We start from the raw sequence: 16,307 nt of genomic DNA, 5'->3' as shown, positions 1-16,307 counted from the left end.
CAGACCGTGAGGCGCACACATACACACACACATACACACACAGCACATTACGTGGCCATCTAAGCAAAGCAAGAAGGGGTGGGTGTGGGATGGGAGGGGGATAGTAAAGAAAAACACAACGCACAGGCTCCCGTTCTGTACCGCAGCACAGCACAGCTCTCGGGGGTGAATCCGACAAGATGAGCACTTGGAAAAAAATCCGGTGAAATGTGCAGCTCGAGCCTGCCTCCCGACGGCCCGGTGTTTATTTCTAGGGCGCGCGCGCGCTTCTGAGGACTTTTTTTTTTTTTTTTTTTTTTTTTTTTTTTTTTTTTAATCTGCGCAGCTCTAAAGGCGGCTGACATTTGAAGAGAGCATCTCTGTTTTTTGCTGCAGAGGATCAAATGGCCAACCCCTCCCTCCCTTCCCTCCCCTCAAACACACACACACTCACTCCATCCTTCCATCCATCCATCTGTCCGTGCATCCACACACACACAAACACACACACACGGGAGTTGTGCTTCTACGCCCACTGTAACATCGTAATAACACAATTCTGAGCTGAACTCCATACACACACACACATACACACACACACTTCACTGAAACAACCCAGAACCGTGTGAGTCAAGCAAATAAAGGCTCGTTTATTCCTGAAGATGTAGAAGGTTAAACTAGAGGACGGAGTGGAGAATAACACTTCAAGTATAAACACCGAGAATCATGAGAAATAATATTTTTAGACCCAGTGTGACAAACACTCACTCACTCACACACACACACACACACACACAGAAGTGAGAAGGTTCAGAGTGTTTGAGAGAAAGCGCCATAGTCGCTTTATTCCCACTTCTTCTGAGGCGTCAGTGTAAATATGAACATCTGAGGGCAAAACAACGCGCAGGTCACAGCAGCCTGCTATCAAGAGCAGCTGTTTGAGGATGTGAATAAACGGAGTAAAGAAATATGCACCTCTAAGAGGAAAAACAAAAAAAAAAATCAAAGTGCTCACAGATCAGATGTAAGTTTCAAGTCACATTCAGAAAATGAATAAATGTAGCAAAACAGCAGAATCACACCAATGCGTTCAAACAGCCGTGATACACTGATGTCAAAGGGAATATTAAAGTTGTGAGAGAAAAAAAAAGAAGAGCTCCGATTTGTGTTTACTAATTTTTTAAATGTGTCTCATGATCAAAAACAAAAACATCTCGTTACCTGGATTAATAATGTTTCCGTCGGGCTTTGGCGCGGTGTCCTTGTTGTGTTTTGAGAGTTGCAGCTCGCTGCCAAAGTAGTTTGCTTAAAAAAAGATATCCCGAGTAAATGTTGGGGAGGGAAAACCGATCATCTATCCCGTTACAAATGTCCAGATGTGATCAATAATAAAGCGCAAGCGAGCGAGCGAAGGTTTGTCCGGGGCGGCCTCTCCTCCACAGCGCACCGGCGCACGGCTCCGGATCGAGGCGTTAAGATGTTACTTGTTTGTAAGCAAAAACATGGCTTCATTTGCCTTTGTCAGCGAGAAAAAAAAAACGTAATATTGACTTACCTTTCCCTCATGAGCCATTGTACCCCCCCACCCCTCTCCATCCCCTCTCCACACCCCCCCGTCTCCTCCCTCCGCCCTTTGCCATGACATCACGGAAGCTGTAGTAAAACCTCCAGCATCAGATGGGCAGGGCTTGAGGTCCCCCCTTACTACACACTAACTCAATGGGCATACACGCACACACTCCCTCTTTCTTTGACTTTCTCCTCCCCCTCTCCATCCCTCCCTCCCTCCCTCCCTCTCTCTCACACAAACACACAGATCATCTGAACCAATAAAACTTCAAACCACATTTTCCAGATATGAGAAGAAGTGCTGCTTCACTCCGAACAGTTGGAACATCACACACACACAGTCCTGAGGACTGTGCAGGACTGAGCCAGCACCACCTTCCACACTATATCAGCTTATGTTTTTTTTATACAATTCACTCCACTGACAAGTTCTTCATGTTCCGCAAATGCACTACGGAGGTTACTGTAATCCTTCACCCACCCCCACACACATCCTGGAAAGTGGTACCGTCCAATAATTCATTCAGGGGACATTTTTTTCTCCAGGACTGGGAATTGATGTAGTAGTTGTATGCAGAGTTAGTCTGTGCGCGCTGCGCTGACAGCATCTGATAATTCCTGCGTATATGGAAAGAGGGTTTTAACGACTTGTAAGCAGAGAGGCGAGTCTCCAAGGGAGCTTTACTCAAAATTATTTATGCTCTGGGGAGGTGAGGGGATGGAGGCGCGATATCAATCTGAATTATCGCGGGTAAATAATATGCTCCGGGATTGTTTTGAAATATACAAACATATATCAGGTGGAGATGTGTGCGGCGTGTTTCGAAGCAGAGTGATCTCCGTCAACTCCAGATGTGTTGATAGTTTGAGAGGCCTCACCGAGAGAATAACGCCAACTGTCAGCGCGCCTCCTAACAACAAACAGCTAGTCTTAATAGTGCAACTTGGAGTCACTCCCAAATGTTGCTCACACCGTGCTTTTTTTTTTTTTTTTGCTTTGCTGTTTTGAAACCATTAGTGGAAATGACAACCATTCATTACAAGCCATTTGAGAATAGTCCCCACAAATGCCATCCTTTATCTGCTGTCTCCACGCCGCGTACGCAGGGAATATTCAAAAAGCCCAACCTTCAGCTTTCAGAAATTCTATTAAATTCTTATCTCTTTGCAGCAGGCTCTTTTTGTGCAATCCCATTGTTATGCATTGGAGCTGAAATCAATCACCGGCCGTGCACGCCGCATCAGTATGATTTCAGACTCTGTGTGTGTGTGTGTGTGGGAGGGAGGAGAAGGGGGGTGCACAACAACAACAGCATCGACAGTCCAATAAACAAAAGAGAGAAAATCTGGGATGTGATCCAGCAAAGGGGACGGTCGGTGTGTGTGAAACTTTGGGGCCTGTAACGGATCAGGTACGGATGTGAGCTGAGAGGTGGCTCAGAGCGGTGGTACGGAGGCCTGAGTGGAACATACCGGGAGATTATAGAGAAGATAGAAAGTCAGAGTTTGAACACAAACTGTTCAAATCAACTCACAGCATCATCACGTGTGGATTTCAGGACTGTGGACAGCTCCAAAGTGCTGAGCACGCGCACACGAGCGCGCCTGTGTGCGCGCGTGTGTGTGTGTGTGTTCAGGACTGTGGACAGCTCCGGGCCGCTGAGGCTCTCAGGCCTGCACAATACCTTACATAAGCATATTGTAGAGCTAACAAAGGCTTTTGTCTGAGCGCTGTTCTCACTCAATGTGTGCCTCATTAGCTGCAGCATCAGCCCAGTTTAATGGCATCAAACTCAAATATTTGATTTCAGGTATTTATTTATATGCTGACATTCATTTAGTTCAACTTGTTTCACTTTTGGACATTTTATCTTAAAAAAGGACACGACCTGATCTCACTGTGTCCTTATAATAGGCTCAAGTTTGAATGAGTTCAACTAAAATAAACAAAAATAAAATTCAACTGAATTGCCTCAATTAAACTAATAAAACCAACTGGATTAGATTAAACTATTGGATACTTTATTATTTGAAGTTGTTTCTTTTTTTGTTTGTTATTTTGAAGGATTTGGAGGATATTACAAATGGTTGTTTGTTACTAAAATCAACTGAAACAAACAAAGCCAGATCCACTTTGATTAATTAACTTTTTACATTTTATTTTGAAAGGCTCAAAATAAGCTGTAAACTTCTGTGGAACTAAATCAAATATGCCCCCTTGAGCTGTTATTATAAGTTAAAATAATGAAATAATGAATAATGAATAACTGGGTGCTGTCACACCTGAACACCACCAGCTAAACCAAAAATCGTTTCAAATAAAGCTCATGATAAGTTTGAATGTTTGTAAGTCACTTTAAATTAAAAGCGTCAGTCAAATAAATTGAATGAGTTTTTATTTTATATATTTTCATTGTTTTAAACTGACGGGTCACGTTTAAACTGTATGAAACTTCACTTTCAGATTTTATTTTGAAGGTCTGAGGCTCGGCTGTGACCCGACAGCCGGTCCATCAGCTGGGAAAACTTTTCCTCTGTTGTTAGAAAGTCTGTGCAGATGCAGATGGCAGAGGCCTGAAGCATTTTAATGGTCTCGTCGCTCCAGACTATAGCTGTTGTATGGTGGGTATATTGTGCGGGGCCGGGCCATGCAGGCAGCCAGTATAAATATTACATGGGGCAGCAGCTGACTGAGCGCTGAGGTTGGGACTGGGGGAGGCCCCTATAGTCCCTCGACAGATGGAACAAGCCGACAGACTAACACAACAAAAAAAGTTTTTAATAAGCCCGCAGCTTGGCATTGTCCCCACGGTACCGGGGCCACACGGTCCCTAGGGGACCAACTGTCCTTTGTCTGGCCAGTTTTTACCACGGGGGTCGAAGTTTGGTTGCAGTTTGAGTCTGTGGAGAAGTTCACAAGTTTATTTTAACAAAGCTGGTGTGTGCTGAATGAAGCCTGCAGCGTTTTAAGGTTTTAAAGTTACAGCTGGTGTGATGAGACAAACGATAAGCCTCTTTAATCCTGACCAGAGACGGCTGCACTGTCTTTAAGAAGACTTTTATTCTGAAAAGAAACCCCGTTTTGCTTCTGCTGCGACCGGCACCTTTTAAAATACTTCTGTGTAATATTCATCTACAGCAGATCTGATTATTACCACAGAGCCAAAGCGGAGGAGTCACACACACACACACACACACACACTCACACACATATACACTGTATCATCATAAACACACACTCACATGCCGAAACAGAACTTTAAGTTACTGCTGTAAAGTGAAAACAAGTCAGGGATACGAACCTAGAAAGGTGCGACACAGCTTCATGTTTGCGGTCCTCCTGTCTGCCTCTCTCTCTCTGTTCTGTCCCGCAGCGACCCGCAAAGTGCCGCTGGAGTTTACTTCTGCCGGACAAAGTTGCTCAAACTTTACATCAACTTCCCCGGCCGGGGACAGAAGGGAGGGCTGATGGGCGGGACGTGCAAGCTGACTGACACTCCCAGAGTGCCAATAGGAATGGGCTATGCCCTCCTGCTGCCGACGAGCTGGACCCAATCCCAGTCTCCCCAGTCTCAGCTTTCAACAACAATAGCCTGAACAGCAACAAAGAGCATCTGCTGCGCCCGGCAACTTCTCACACTAAGCTCCCCCAGCCAGCCATCTGATTCAAACTCCATAAACTCTGTCTACCAGCTCACACACACTTTTTTTTTTTTTATCTCATCACTATTTTTAGATCTGGACTCATTTCTCTCAAACATGATGATGATACAGATACAACTCCAGAGGAAACCAGAGAAGGATATAGAAATATGACAGAAAAAGTTTGAAAAGAGAGAAAGCATATGAATAAAATAAAAATAAACTCACAGACAGAACACAACATGCATTTTATATATATTATTGTTCCTTTTTATATAATTGTTATTTATTTTTTCCACTTTCTGATCTATAACCCAGCATACATGTTATCACACCCTGCTCATGTTAACAGAATTTTCTCTCACGGTGCTTTAAAGCAGCCTCCTTGATCACATGTGCACACACGTAGCAGATGTACGGCTCATTTAGGGAAGTTAGAGGACATTTTCACTCTAACTCCAGGCCTATTCACAGTGCCTGTGTCTGGGACAGACAGACAGTTCCTCCCTCCCAATAGCAGATGGTCTGCCAGATAATGAGCTCTCCCATTGCTTGCTCCCATTACCCCCATCCCCATCTTTCCAAGATATAATGGGGAGGGGGGGAGTTAAGTAACCTCACCACATTCTACTGCTTTTCTTTTTCATTTCAAATTATTTCATGACCATTCAACTATTGTGTGTTTAAAACAGTAAGACATATTACCAATTATTTTTTATAAATGTGTGGTATTAAACTAAATCCCTCCACTGTTTACTACAAGTCCCTGTAGGTAAAACTTAACTCATGTGAACTAAAATCACTTCATTCTCACTGTGTGGTCTAATAAACAAAGCTGAAAGAAACTAAATTCACTTTATGTACTTTAATCCTGAATGAGTGAATTTTTGGTATCAAACAAAACCAAATGAAACTCAGTTATTGAGTTTTAGAAGTCCAAACTGTTTCTAAACTCAACGGATCCTCGATGACAAACCGAAACAGAAACATTGGTCCTTGTGTCCGTGTAAAGTAATAAACACAAAACTAATTTCAGTTTTCAAAAACTAAACAAAATCAAACTGAATTCAATTTTGTATAATCAGCTAAAATTGTCACTACTGAAATAAACTAAACTGAACTAAACTGAACTGAACTGAACGCCCTGGATTGTTTGCAGGAATGAATAGTGGAATAATTGTGTGCAACAAAACTAAAGTAACAATAATAATAGTTTCTCCTCACAAGAAGCTTGATTTTTTATTTTTTTACTAAGCTAAACCAAAAAAATACACAACTAAATTCATTGTAATGTGTGTGTCATGACTAAACTCATCTGGATTCATCTCAGGGGCTGAAACTGTCTTATGTCTGAACTAAACTAAACTCACTCTGAGCTCAAATCATTGTTTTCCCAAACTCAGGAAAAAGAAAGAAACACAACAGAATGTACTGACCTCACTTTTAAAACACTTCTCATCACATCACACTAAACTGAAGTAAACTAAATGAAAGATTGTTGATCCAAAATCAGTCAAAGTTCACTCAAACTTTGTCACAAATGAACTTATTTCACCCGGCTCATCTCAACACATTTTAGATCTTTTAGCACCAATAGCTCAGTAAACTAAACTAAATTCAACTTAATTGAACTAAAGGAAACTGAAAGAAACCAAACTAAATGTCATAATTTAAGCCTGAACTGCCATAACTAAACTAAACCAAGATAAAGAGTTCATATTGTCACTGTATGGACACATACATACTGTCACATGTTGTCAACTACACCAAACCAGCTGACTGTTGCTTCATACATCAAACTGAACCTGATTCTGCATTATCACGTGCTACTAACACAGTTAAATTTAATCTATCTTTCCATTTAAACACAGGTTACAACCATCCAAACCTGACACTGACACCTTAATTGTTTTTATCTAGTGAAAAAAAATCCTTATCTGAACACTCAGCTGTGCCTCAACTCCCCATCTCCATCTCCACCCCTGCTTCCATCACACAGAAAAGTGAAAGAGAAGCACACACACGCACACACACACACGGCTTATTAAACTGACTTTTGGGTGTGCGTGGACAAAGGAGGTGTTGCTGTGAAGGAGGACTGCTGGGTGTCCACTAATGCCATAGCAAGTTTTTATCTCGCGATGCCAGACAGCCTCTTGTACTCTTCCTGAGCACCGTGCTCTCATTAGCCTATTAACTTCACTATTCATCCCTCACCCTTCTGTTCCACTACCCAGATAGGACCAAACGCACACACACACACACACACACACGTACTGCACATTCATAGACATATGCAAACACACAAATACACACAGAACCCCTCCTCCCCTTTATTCTCTGCTCTGTATAACAAGCAGCTGAACTCTGACATAGCCTCCAGCTGTCCCGGAGACAGTGGTGACAATAAAGTTTAAACAAATACACACACACACTCACACACACACACACACTGAAGAGTAGGAAACAGAACCTTGTTGAGAAAATGACCCGTGTGAGCTAATTAATGGAAATTTCACTCCGTCTTCATCATCATTATTCAAAAGTCCTCTTAAATGTTTACTCCTACGCTTTCATTACCATTATTCTGCATCTGGAATAGTAACAACTTTCCACCGAGCTGGTGGAGAGACAAAGGGGTCAGCCTCCGCTGGAAGGGAAAAGTTCTCCCTTTAATAAATGTGCAGATTTGTGTTTGAAGTAACAAAGTGGAAGTTGTGTGTCGTTGTGCGGAGACACTGCTGATCTAGGAACAGTTCCACGCTCACACATCCCAGGGCTCTCGCACAGATGGACGTTTGACATCAGAGTCCTGCTCCTGATCTCATGATAACGATCACGGTTCATAACCTGATGGCTTTATTTCCCTCCCTCTCCCTCTCTCACTTTCACACCCCCAACCCCTCTCTCTCTCTTTCTCTCTAACATCCATACAGCATGATCATACCCATATCTGTCAACTCCCATTAGACACAGTTGAGCACTTCACCCACAGAGGGAAGGGATCTATCTTTGGAGTTTAATTCAACATGCAGACAACAACATGCCGTGTTTGTTCACGGAGGAGTCACATTTTTTTCAAGCCTGTCTTGAAAAAAAACTCACATGATCATGTCCGTATGATTCTTTTTTATTATTTCTTCTTATTCTTATTATTATTCTTATTATTATTATTGTGCTTATTGTTATTATTATTATTATTATTATCAGTTAATCACTTCAAAGTCTAACACCCAAAAATATTTAGCTGACAGATATATGACAAAGAAAAGTGACACATCCTCTCATTTGAGAAGCTGGGACCATTGATTATTGATTACTGATTAAATATGGTAGTTAACAGGTGTTGATGACTGTGTGTTTTTAGTACAGAATGCATGTTCGTGTCTTATTCATTTCCTCGCTGACTTGCAGGGGTGACATCAGGAAGGAATCCCTCAGTACACTCAGTCTGAACAGGAGGATCACAGCCAGTATGAGCTGTTTCATGTACTGCACGCTCAGATGACTACATACCTTTTAACATAATCAACTTTGGTGGTGTATATAAAATGTGACGCCATTTGCTTTAACACGAGACAAGAAAGAAAGACACAAACTGCCTCTGGCTCCTCATTACTACCTTATTATACTTCTCCTTCCTGTCTCTTTTGTGGGAGTTATGAATTTTTAACATGCGCACACACACACACACACACACTCAAAGTGAAAGGAAAAGGCCAAGAGACAGACAAAGTTTGGTCTGGATGCCACTTTGGATGACCGTCATCTCTAGAGCACCCCACCACCCCTACCCTCCCCATCCAGATCCACAGCTTGGGCCTCCCCACGGGGGCGGGTGGAGGGGGGTTTGACACGTGGAATGGGGTCAGCTCTGCCAAAAGGCATCACATCGCTCCACTCCTCTGCGTCGTCTGTTCATCTGTCTGTCTGCTGTACTTTTCTGCCGCCTCGCCTGTCAGTCAGACTGATCTGGACTTCACTGTGCGACTCTTTTTTCTTTCTTCAACTCACCATCACGCCTGAATCTCTCCACGTGCACAGTGACACCTCGAACCACGCACAATCTGACAAAGTTGTAAATAATAAGCCCTCCGGTCACACCCCTCCTCTTCTACCCGCAGTCCAGACAAGCATCACACTGCAAGCTCACTCCTGTGTCCCCAAAATCTGTCCCCCCCCCCCCCTGCTGAGCTGGACTGCCTGACCCTCCGTCACCCCCCGAAGTCACTGAGTCAAATTCTTTGAGGCCTAACCACTACTGATTTCTTCACATCATTTTCTCCATCCACACTTGACCCTCCCAGCCTTTCATCCTCTCTCTGTTCACGCCTGCAACTATTCCCATCTCCTCTCCCCTCCTCTTTTTCAAGCTCTCCAACTCTCATCTTTTCCCGTCTTTAAGCCCTCTCTTCCTCCTCTTTTTTCTCTCTCTCTCTCTCTCTCTCTCTCTCTCTCTCTCTCTGTCTCTGTCTCTGTCTCTCTCTCCTCCTGGGCTCACCCGGCAGCAGCAGGCTGGGCAAATATGCACCCTGAGCAGTGGTAAATACAGGCAGCACTCCACATACAAGGCCTGATTACAATGACAAAGGCTGCCACACTTTAGGGAGGAGCTTGGAGCAATTTGGAGGCTGCGGGGGCCATTGAGCGAGTGGCATACTTAATGGGCTTTGTGTGCCAGAAGAAAAGGTTCTGAGCTTCTGGGCCCAGCTGTCACTATGGAAAATATCAGACTGACACAGCACCCGACGCTCTCTGGGTTGCTCCCTTTTCTTCTTTCACCCCCTCCCTTCTCTTCTCTCTCCACTCTTTTTTCTCTAGTTAGCGAGCACAAAAAAGTGAAAGCTGTTGGAAAGAAAGAAAAAAAACTAAATGAGAAGACCCTCTCTTGATCTCTCTCTCTCACACACACAAGGAGAGAAAAAGCAAGCACGCATGCAGCCGTGGTCACACACACACACACACACACACACACACACACACACACACAAACACACACACACACACACACACACACACACAAATATAATGCACAGTAGGCTGACTCTGCAGCAATTATTCAAACCCTAAACCCAGAGGGATAAATGACATTATTACATTTCACTACTTAATTACGTGTGTGGATAGTTACTAAGCGTTAGCCATCATGCATGCATAATGCAGTAAGATATAGTCAGTGCGCTTCATAAAGCACCCTTTCATTACCAAATGTACGGCAGAAAAAAAAACCAAATGAACACATGTGCTCTAAGGTAAGCCAGACAAAACAAACAGGATAAAAACACATGAAGTGCAGACGTGTGATTGTTTTTTGGTCTCACATGGCAGAAAAAAAAACAGCATTCAGTTTTGAGAAGAGTGAGAGATCCTCTGAAGCAGCTCTTTGGTTACGCTTGTTTGCAAAGAAGCGCTCACACTCCAGATGCAACTGTATTACACCAGCTCTGTGACTTATGGCACCGTAACACCAAGCATAATACACACACCCACGCACACGCACAGTCAGCTTGTGTGCAGGCAAACGCGCACTGGAGGCGAAACAGGCACAAACACATGCGCCCAGTCGCACAGCGCTGCATTATTGAAACACAGCACAAAGCCAGAGTTGGATGTTGTTTCACCTAATCTCTTTGATACCACTGTGGTGCTGCTAAGCTCCAGAAAATCAGCTTAGCAGATGTCCTAAAGTGTAGGTGGCTTGTTTCATGAGGCAAGAGAAGAAAGCGCAGAAGGAAGAAGAAGGAGAAGAAGTGAAAGAAGGAGGTTGGGGGCAGGGCCACAGATTTGGAACGGGGCCCTGATGAGTTCAACTCAATCCCCTTTTTACTTGTGTCTGCCAGGCACAGTTGTTCCACAAACTAGAAGGAGTTTTTTTTCTCCTCAATTCATCCATCACTCCATCCTTTCTTCCTCCCCCAACCTCTCACTTTTCAGTGCTCACATTACTGCATGTGTGTGTATGTGTGCGTGTGTTGTTTTTCCAGGCCAAAGAAGTTGTCATACTTGTGATAATGATGGTGATAATAATTGCAATGAGTTTTTTTTTTTCACAAGGTTGAACATCCAGCTTTGCCTTCAAGCCCTAACCTGTACTCAGATGTCAGCTGATTGCAGTCACAGCCTATACTCTCTCTCTCACACACACACACACACACATGCACACACAAACACACACACAGGCTTGTCGCATGCATTATCAGCACAAGTGAGACATCTGTATGCAAATGTCATTATGTTGGTGGGGAGGAGGCTCGGAGTGGGCCGGGTGTGAGTGATGTTATGATAGTGAAGGAGGGACTGAAGAAGGTCAGGCTCTAAAGAAGTGTGTGTGTCAAGAGCTGGTGCATATATATATATATATATATATATATATATATATATTATATATATATTATTATATATAATATATCTATATATTAATATAACCACACACACACACACACAACACTATGTTCCATTTGTGCTGATAATGCAGCGATAATTATTTATTTTTTATTATAAAATTGGAAATAAAGTATATATATATATATATATAATATATATATATATATCTATATCTATATTTATATATATATATATATATATATATATATATATATATACCGCAGGGCATCTAAATACACTCATCTAAATTATCTACATAAAAACAACAGCCGACAGACAGACAGACAGACCAGGACAGACAGAACAGACAGGGACAGACAGACAGACAGCCAGGACAGACAGACAGACAGTCTATATATTATTATATACTGAGGTATATAGAGTGAGAGTGAGAGTATAAAGTTTTGTTTGAGACAACAAATCATCAGAGTCTTTCATTGTCAGATACTTCAGCTCCACGGTGAGATTAAAAAAATGTTAATAATCTCAGGTGTTGTGCAGAGCACTGCATCTATTTCTCTCAAGTATCTGAAAAATGTAGTTCATCCCACTCTAGTCAATGGTTGCATGTGTGGCCGTCTCCACGCGCACGGTATGTAGCACTTCACTGTCAAACCATCTTGTGCTAATAGCGGCACTTCGTATGTCCATGGTGACGCTAGGGAGGCAAAAAGGAATGAAAAGTGATGGAGAAAATGTCTACATACATGGTATAGACAGACATAACACACAATACACGTGTCATTTTTCAGTGTGCACATGTACATGACACATGACCAATCTGTGTGAGCTTCCAAAGATTTGAAAAATTCTAGAAAATGTATCATCTCTCTGAAACATTCATCAAGGAAATGAAATGATAACATGAATCACATTATTTGTGTACAGTATGTTTGGTAACAGTTCATTTTCTGTTCATGTGCAGAAAAACGAGGATTGGAGGAAAAATCTGTTCACTAAACTGAAGCTGGTTTGCAGTTTGCCTGAGAGGAGCTCAGCACTGTTTGGATAAGAGTTTGAAGACTTGCCATGGAACATGTAAGACAGACTGAAGCCAGCCATAACTTGTCATGCCACAGTGTTCCAGCCTCATGTCGTGGATTTAAAGCTGGAGGAGGCAGCTTATGCAACACATCGATGTACGAGTAAATGTCAGAATGTAAGCACTATTTAGATCATACGAAGCTTTGTGCTGTTCTGCTGTTTATCTGTAAATGTTAATATTTCATTCATCAAAGCCTTGGCAGGATTGTGTGATCAGATTTTACTGACAATCGTACAACTAGAGTTGCAGCTGATCATTTTTTCCATTATCGATGAATAAAAGACTGAAAAATGGCCATCAAAGAATCAAATATCTTGTTTTGTCTGACAAATAGTCCCTCAAACCTCAAACTTATCCAGTTTACTGTCGTACGTGATAATGAAAATCAAAAGTGACATTTAGGAAGCGGAAAAACGACAACAAACAAACAAAAATACATTTCTGATCAATTTTCCGTTGATCAAAGAATCGAGTCATCAAGTAATTGTTTCCGATCTGTGAGCGAGTTGAACCATTTCACTGACAGAACCCAGAAACCTAGAAGCTGCAACAAAACAGTCATCTTATTTTAGAGGATTCACCTTTGTACTTCCTCAAGTCTCTGTTGGTTCTCAGCTTTAATTACCTGATTTATTGGTCTCTGTCAGATCCTTCAACTATCGTGTATGCTGTACATCTGTCTCTTTTTTCCTCTCTAAACTCAACCAGTCATGATCGATGGCATCACACCAAAGAGCTCGGTTCTGCCCTGAGGTTTCTGCCTGTTAAAAGGAAGTTTTCACCTGCCACCGTTGCCAAGTGCTTGCTCATGGTGGGAACTGTTAAGTTTCTGTAGATAATATCATAAAGTGTACAGTATAGGAAAGTGAGATTGTTGTAAAAAGAGACAGGAAGAGGACAGGGTCGGGGGTCGGTAAGGAATGATATCACATCCATCATGGCTATGTCTATACATTAACACTGTATTCAGCTATTTCTGTGGCAGTTGTCAACATGAATGTTCAGCTCAGCCTAAGATAACTGTGTGTGTGTGTGTGTGTGTGTGTGTGTGTATTTGTCTGTCCTATCAGTGTGAATGCTGTGCCGGCCTCTTCAGTCTTGTGGTCTGCTTCCAGTTCCAGACAGGAGGTCATGTAGTTCAGGTTCTAACGACACCTGAAGTTACTCAAAAGTCCTTTTGGATCTTCATGTAATGTTTTACAGCCTGTGTATATTTGTATTTTTGTCCTCATACTGTGATTTTGTGACACTAACTAACCCTAACCCTCACTAACCTATGTCTGACCCTAACCTGTCATCACTCACAACTGTGTTTGAGTTTCTAAGTGGCTGATTATCTGAAAAGCCATTATATGATTACAGTTGCTAGAATCATTAGTAGCATAACTGTTGGTGGGTGTGGATCCGTGTTCTCTTGGTGGTAGAAATTGGACATTAGGGACTTCCAGTCAGCAAACAAACACTGCTGTATTGACACGCAGTTCTTTCATACAGAAATCATTAGACAGTAAACAGTTATGGATGCTGGAGGAAACGGGCAGTTAATGCTCAACCAACTCTCTCTCTCTCTTTAGGTGTTTTATCTTTAAAAGTGTCCATAAAAAAAAAAAATCAAATTTCAACGAATCACTCTGTGGATAGATTTCCTGCCAAGTGTCTAATCCCGACACCAGAAGAGAGCAAAGCAGTCAGTGTTTTTAAATAGTCGCTTCTTATTTGAGTAATCATCAACGTGTCCTCTTTTTCTTCCTTTGCTGCTGAGACGGGAGCAGCGAACGAACCAGAATGACTCGAGAACCGCTTTGATTTCATAAAGTGCACAAATCACAAAAGTGACGGGCGTGACGGAAAAGGTTCAATATCTCAAGACGGAAGCCTCCCCCGTTAGCTCGGAGCGCAGAATTAGCTTTTAGAATCTGGTGATCTGATAAAGGGCTTTGTGGTTTCATACAAATAGGAGGAAATGCCTGTTCTAAGGGAACACAAAGCTCACACTGTTTCTGTTTATAGCTTTTTAATGAAAAGTCCAAATGTTTGTCAGGCTCAGTGATCAATGCTTTGCTGATCAGTTTGATGTGTTTCAGGGAGTCACTCGGTGACAGCTGATAGAGCTGCAGATGGATGACTTTAGATGGAAAAGTAATTACGTTGTTACGCTTGTAATATTTCAGAGAAAACAAACCACAGACAGGTGTGCAGTCTCTTTTCATCATCCCTGCAGCAGATAAAAAAATACTTATTAAATCCTGTATTGACATAATTTCTTATGAGTTAAGCTTCACCTGTACACACTGCACACATCTAATATTAGATGATTTTGCTAAGACACTTGGTATACACGTCTGGTGTACTTTGTGTACTTTGATGGCATACAGTTTAATTTCACATGCTTACTATTATGTTTGCAGCATTGTTAAACTGGACTGCAATATATTGCATATTGGCGTTTCTAATATTTTGGCCAACCCATTTACAAAAACTGAAACGTGCGCTTCATAAAAGTAGATTTGTGCCAGACTTAGCTTATAGTCTGGGGTTAATGTTGCTGCAAGATAGCTGTCTGTCTGTGAAATAAAGTTGTCGAAAGTATTGATACTTCAATACTTTTTCAATACCACATTTTAAAATGATAAAATACTATCATTTAATAGTTCTGAAAGTTCTATAATCATATTTTCAACCCAGGGTTGATGGATGAAATAAGTGGGAATACAATCAACATTATTATGAGTGACTTTTTCTGTACCAGCTTTGTGTTGATGCTATAAATCAGGGGTGTCCAGACTTCCTTTAAAGAGGGATTTGACAACGTTTTAAAAATTAAAAAATTACTACTAAAAGTTAAATAAAAGTGCAACAAAACAATTTGGTTTTCATTGTCATAATTATATCTTTTTTAAAATCACAATGTAACCAAATCTAAGCCAATCAGGCGTGAACAAATCTAAAAACAGTTCTTCCTTTCTTTCACATCTGAAGTCAGATAACAAAGAATAAATTGTATGGAATACGTTAAACTTCATTGAAGTTGATACAAATCTGAACCTCATGTTCATTCTAAACATGACTTATAATGAGTAATGCAAAGTCTGTTAACGTTTCACTTTAAAAAGTGTCACTCTTGTTCTTGTCTTTAACAAAATCATTCAGAAAGTCATATTTTGGGTCACATCTACAGATATATAACGGCAGCAGTTATGTCCTTAAAGGTTCAAATGCTTCGTTATGGCAACCAAAAAGGCCAAATCTTCCAGCCATACAGTATCTGACAATCCTAGCAGCCCATAAATAATATATTTATGAAATCTGACCGCGGGCCATGACTTGCCCCTGGGCCATACTTTGGACACCCCTGTTATAAATGATGCTATTTGGTGACTTTTTCTTTTTGCTGTGGTGTCAAACCTCATTTTTATACTAGTATTGTATAGAAGTTTAAAATTCTGCCACTGTGACAACCTCTGTACAGGAGTCTACAGCCTATAGTGCAATAGGTTTGAAGAATAAGTGCTACAAATTCTCTGAAAACTCAACTGTGCTGTAAATACTGTCATCGTAGTCATGAACTTTGTGTCTATTCAAACACTGAGTACTGTGCTGGAAATGATGAACCTTTTGTAGGTGGTGCTCTTGTGACTATCAGCACACTTAACTGTCCAGTTCTTCTGTTGCTTGTTCTAAATAAAGT

At 41.6% G+C, this 16,307-nt stretch overlaps 1 protein-coding gene across 10 annotated transcripts in view; it reads right to left on the bottom strand.

Moving 5' to 3' along the window:
- Positions 1-16,307, bottom strand: part of myt1b (myelin transcription factor 1b) — an 89,976-nt gene that overhangs the window by 29,811 nt on the left and 43,858 nt on the right. The window contains exon 1 of one of the 10 annotated variants that reach the window (XM_027288589.1): positions 4,851-4,940. The exons of 6 other annotated variants lie outside the window; for them this stretch is intronic. In XM_027288589.1, the coding sequence (XP_027144390.1) occupies positions 4,851-4,875 (25 nt within the window). In that variant the 5' untranslated portion in view covers positions 4,876-4,940. 3 more of the 10 variants (XM_027288590.1, XM_019255590.2, XM_019255586.2) reach the window with 3 other exon arrangements.

The sequence above is a fragment of the Larimichthys crocea genome, chromosome XV, assembly GCF_000972845.2.
Source record: "Larimichthys crocea isolate SSNF chromosome XV, L_crocea_2.0, whole genome shotgun sequence".
Lineage (NCBI taxonomy): Eukaryota > Metazoa > Chordata > Actinopteri > Sciaenidae > Larimichthys > Larimichthys crocea.
Note: the sequence above shows the minus strand (reverse complement) of the source record. Positions and strands in the feature narration are given on the sequence as shown.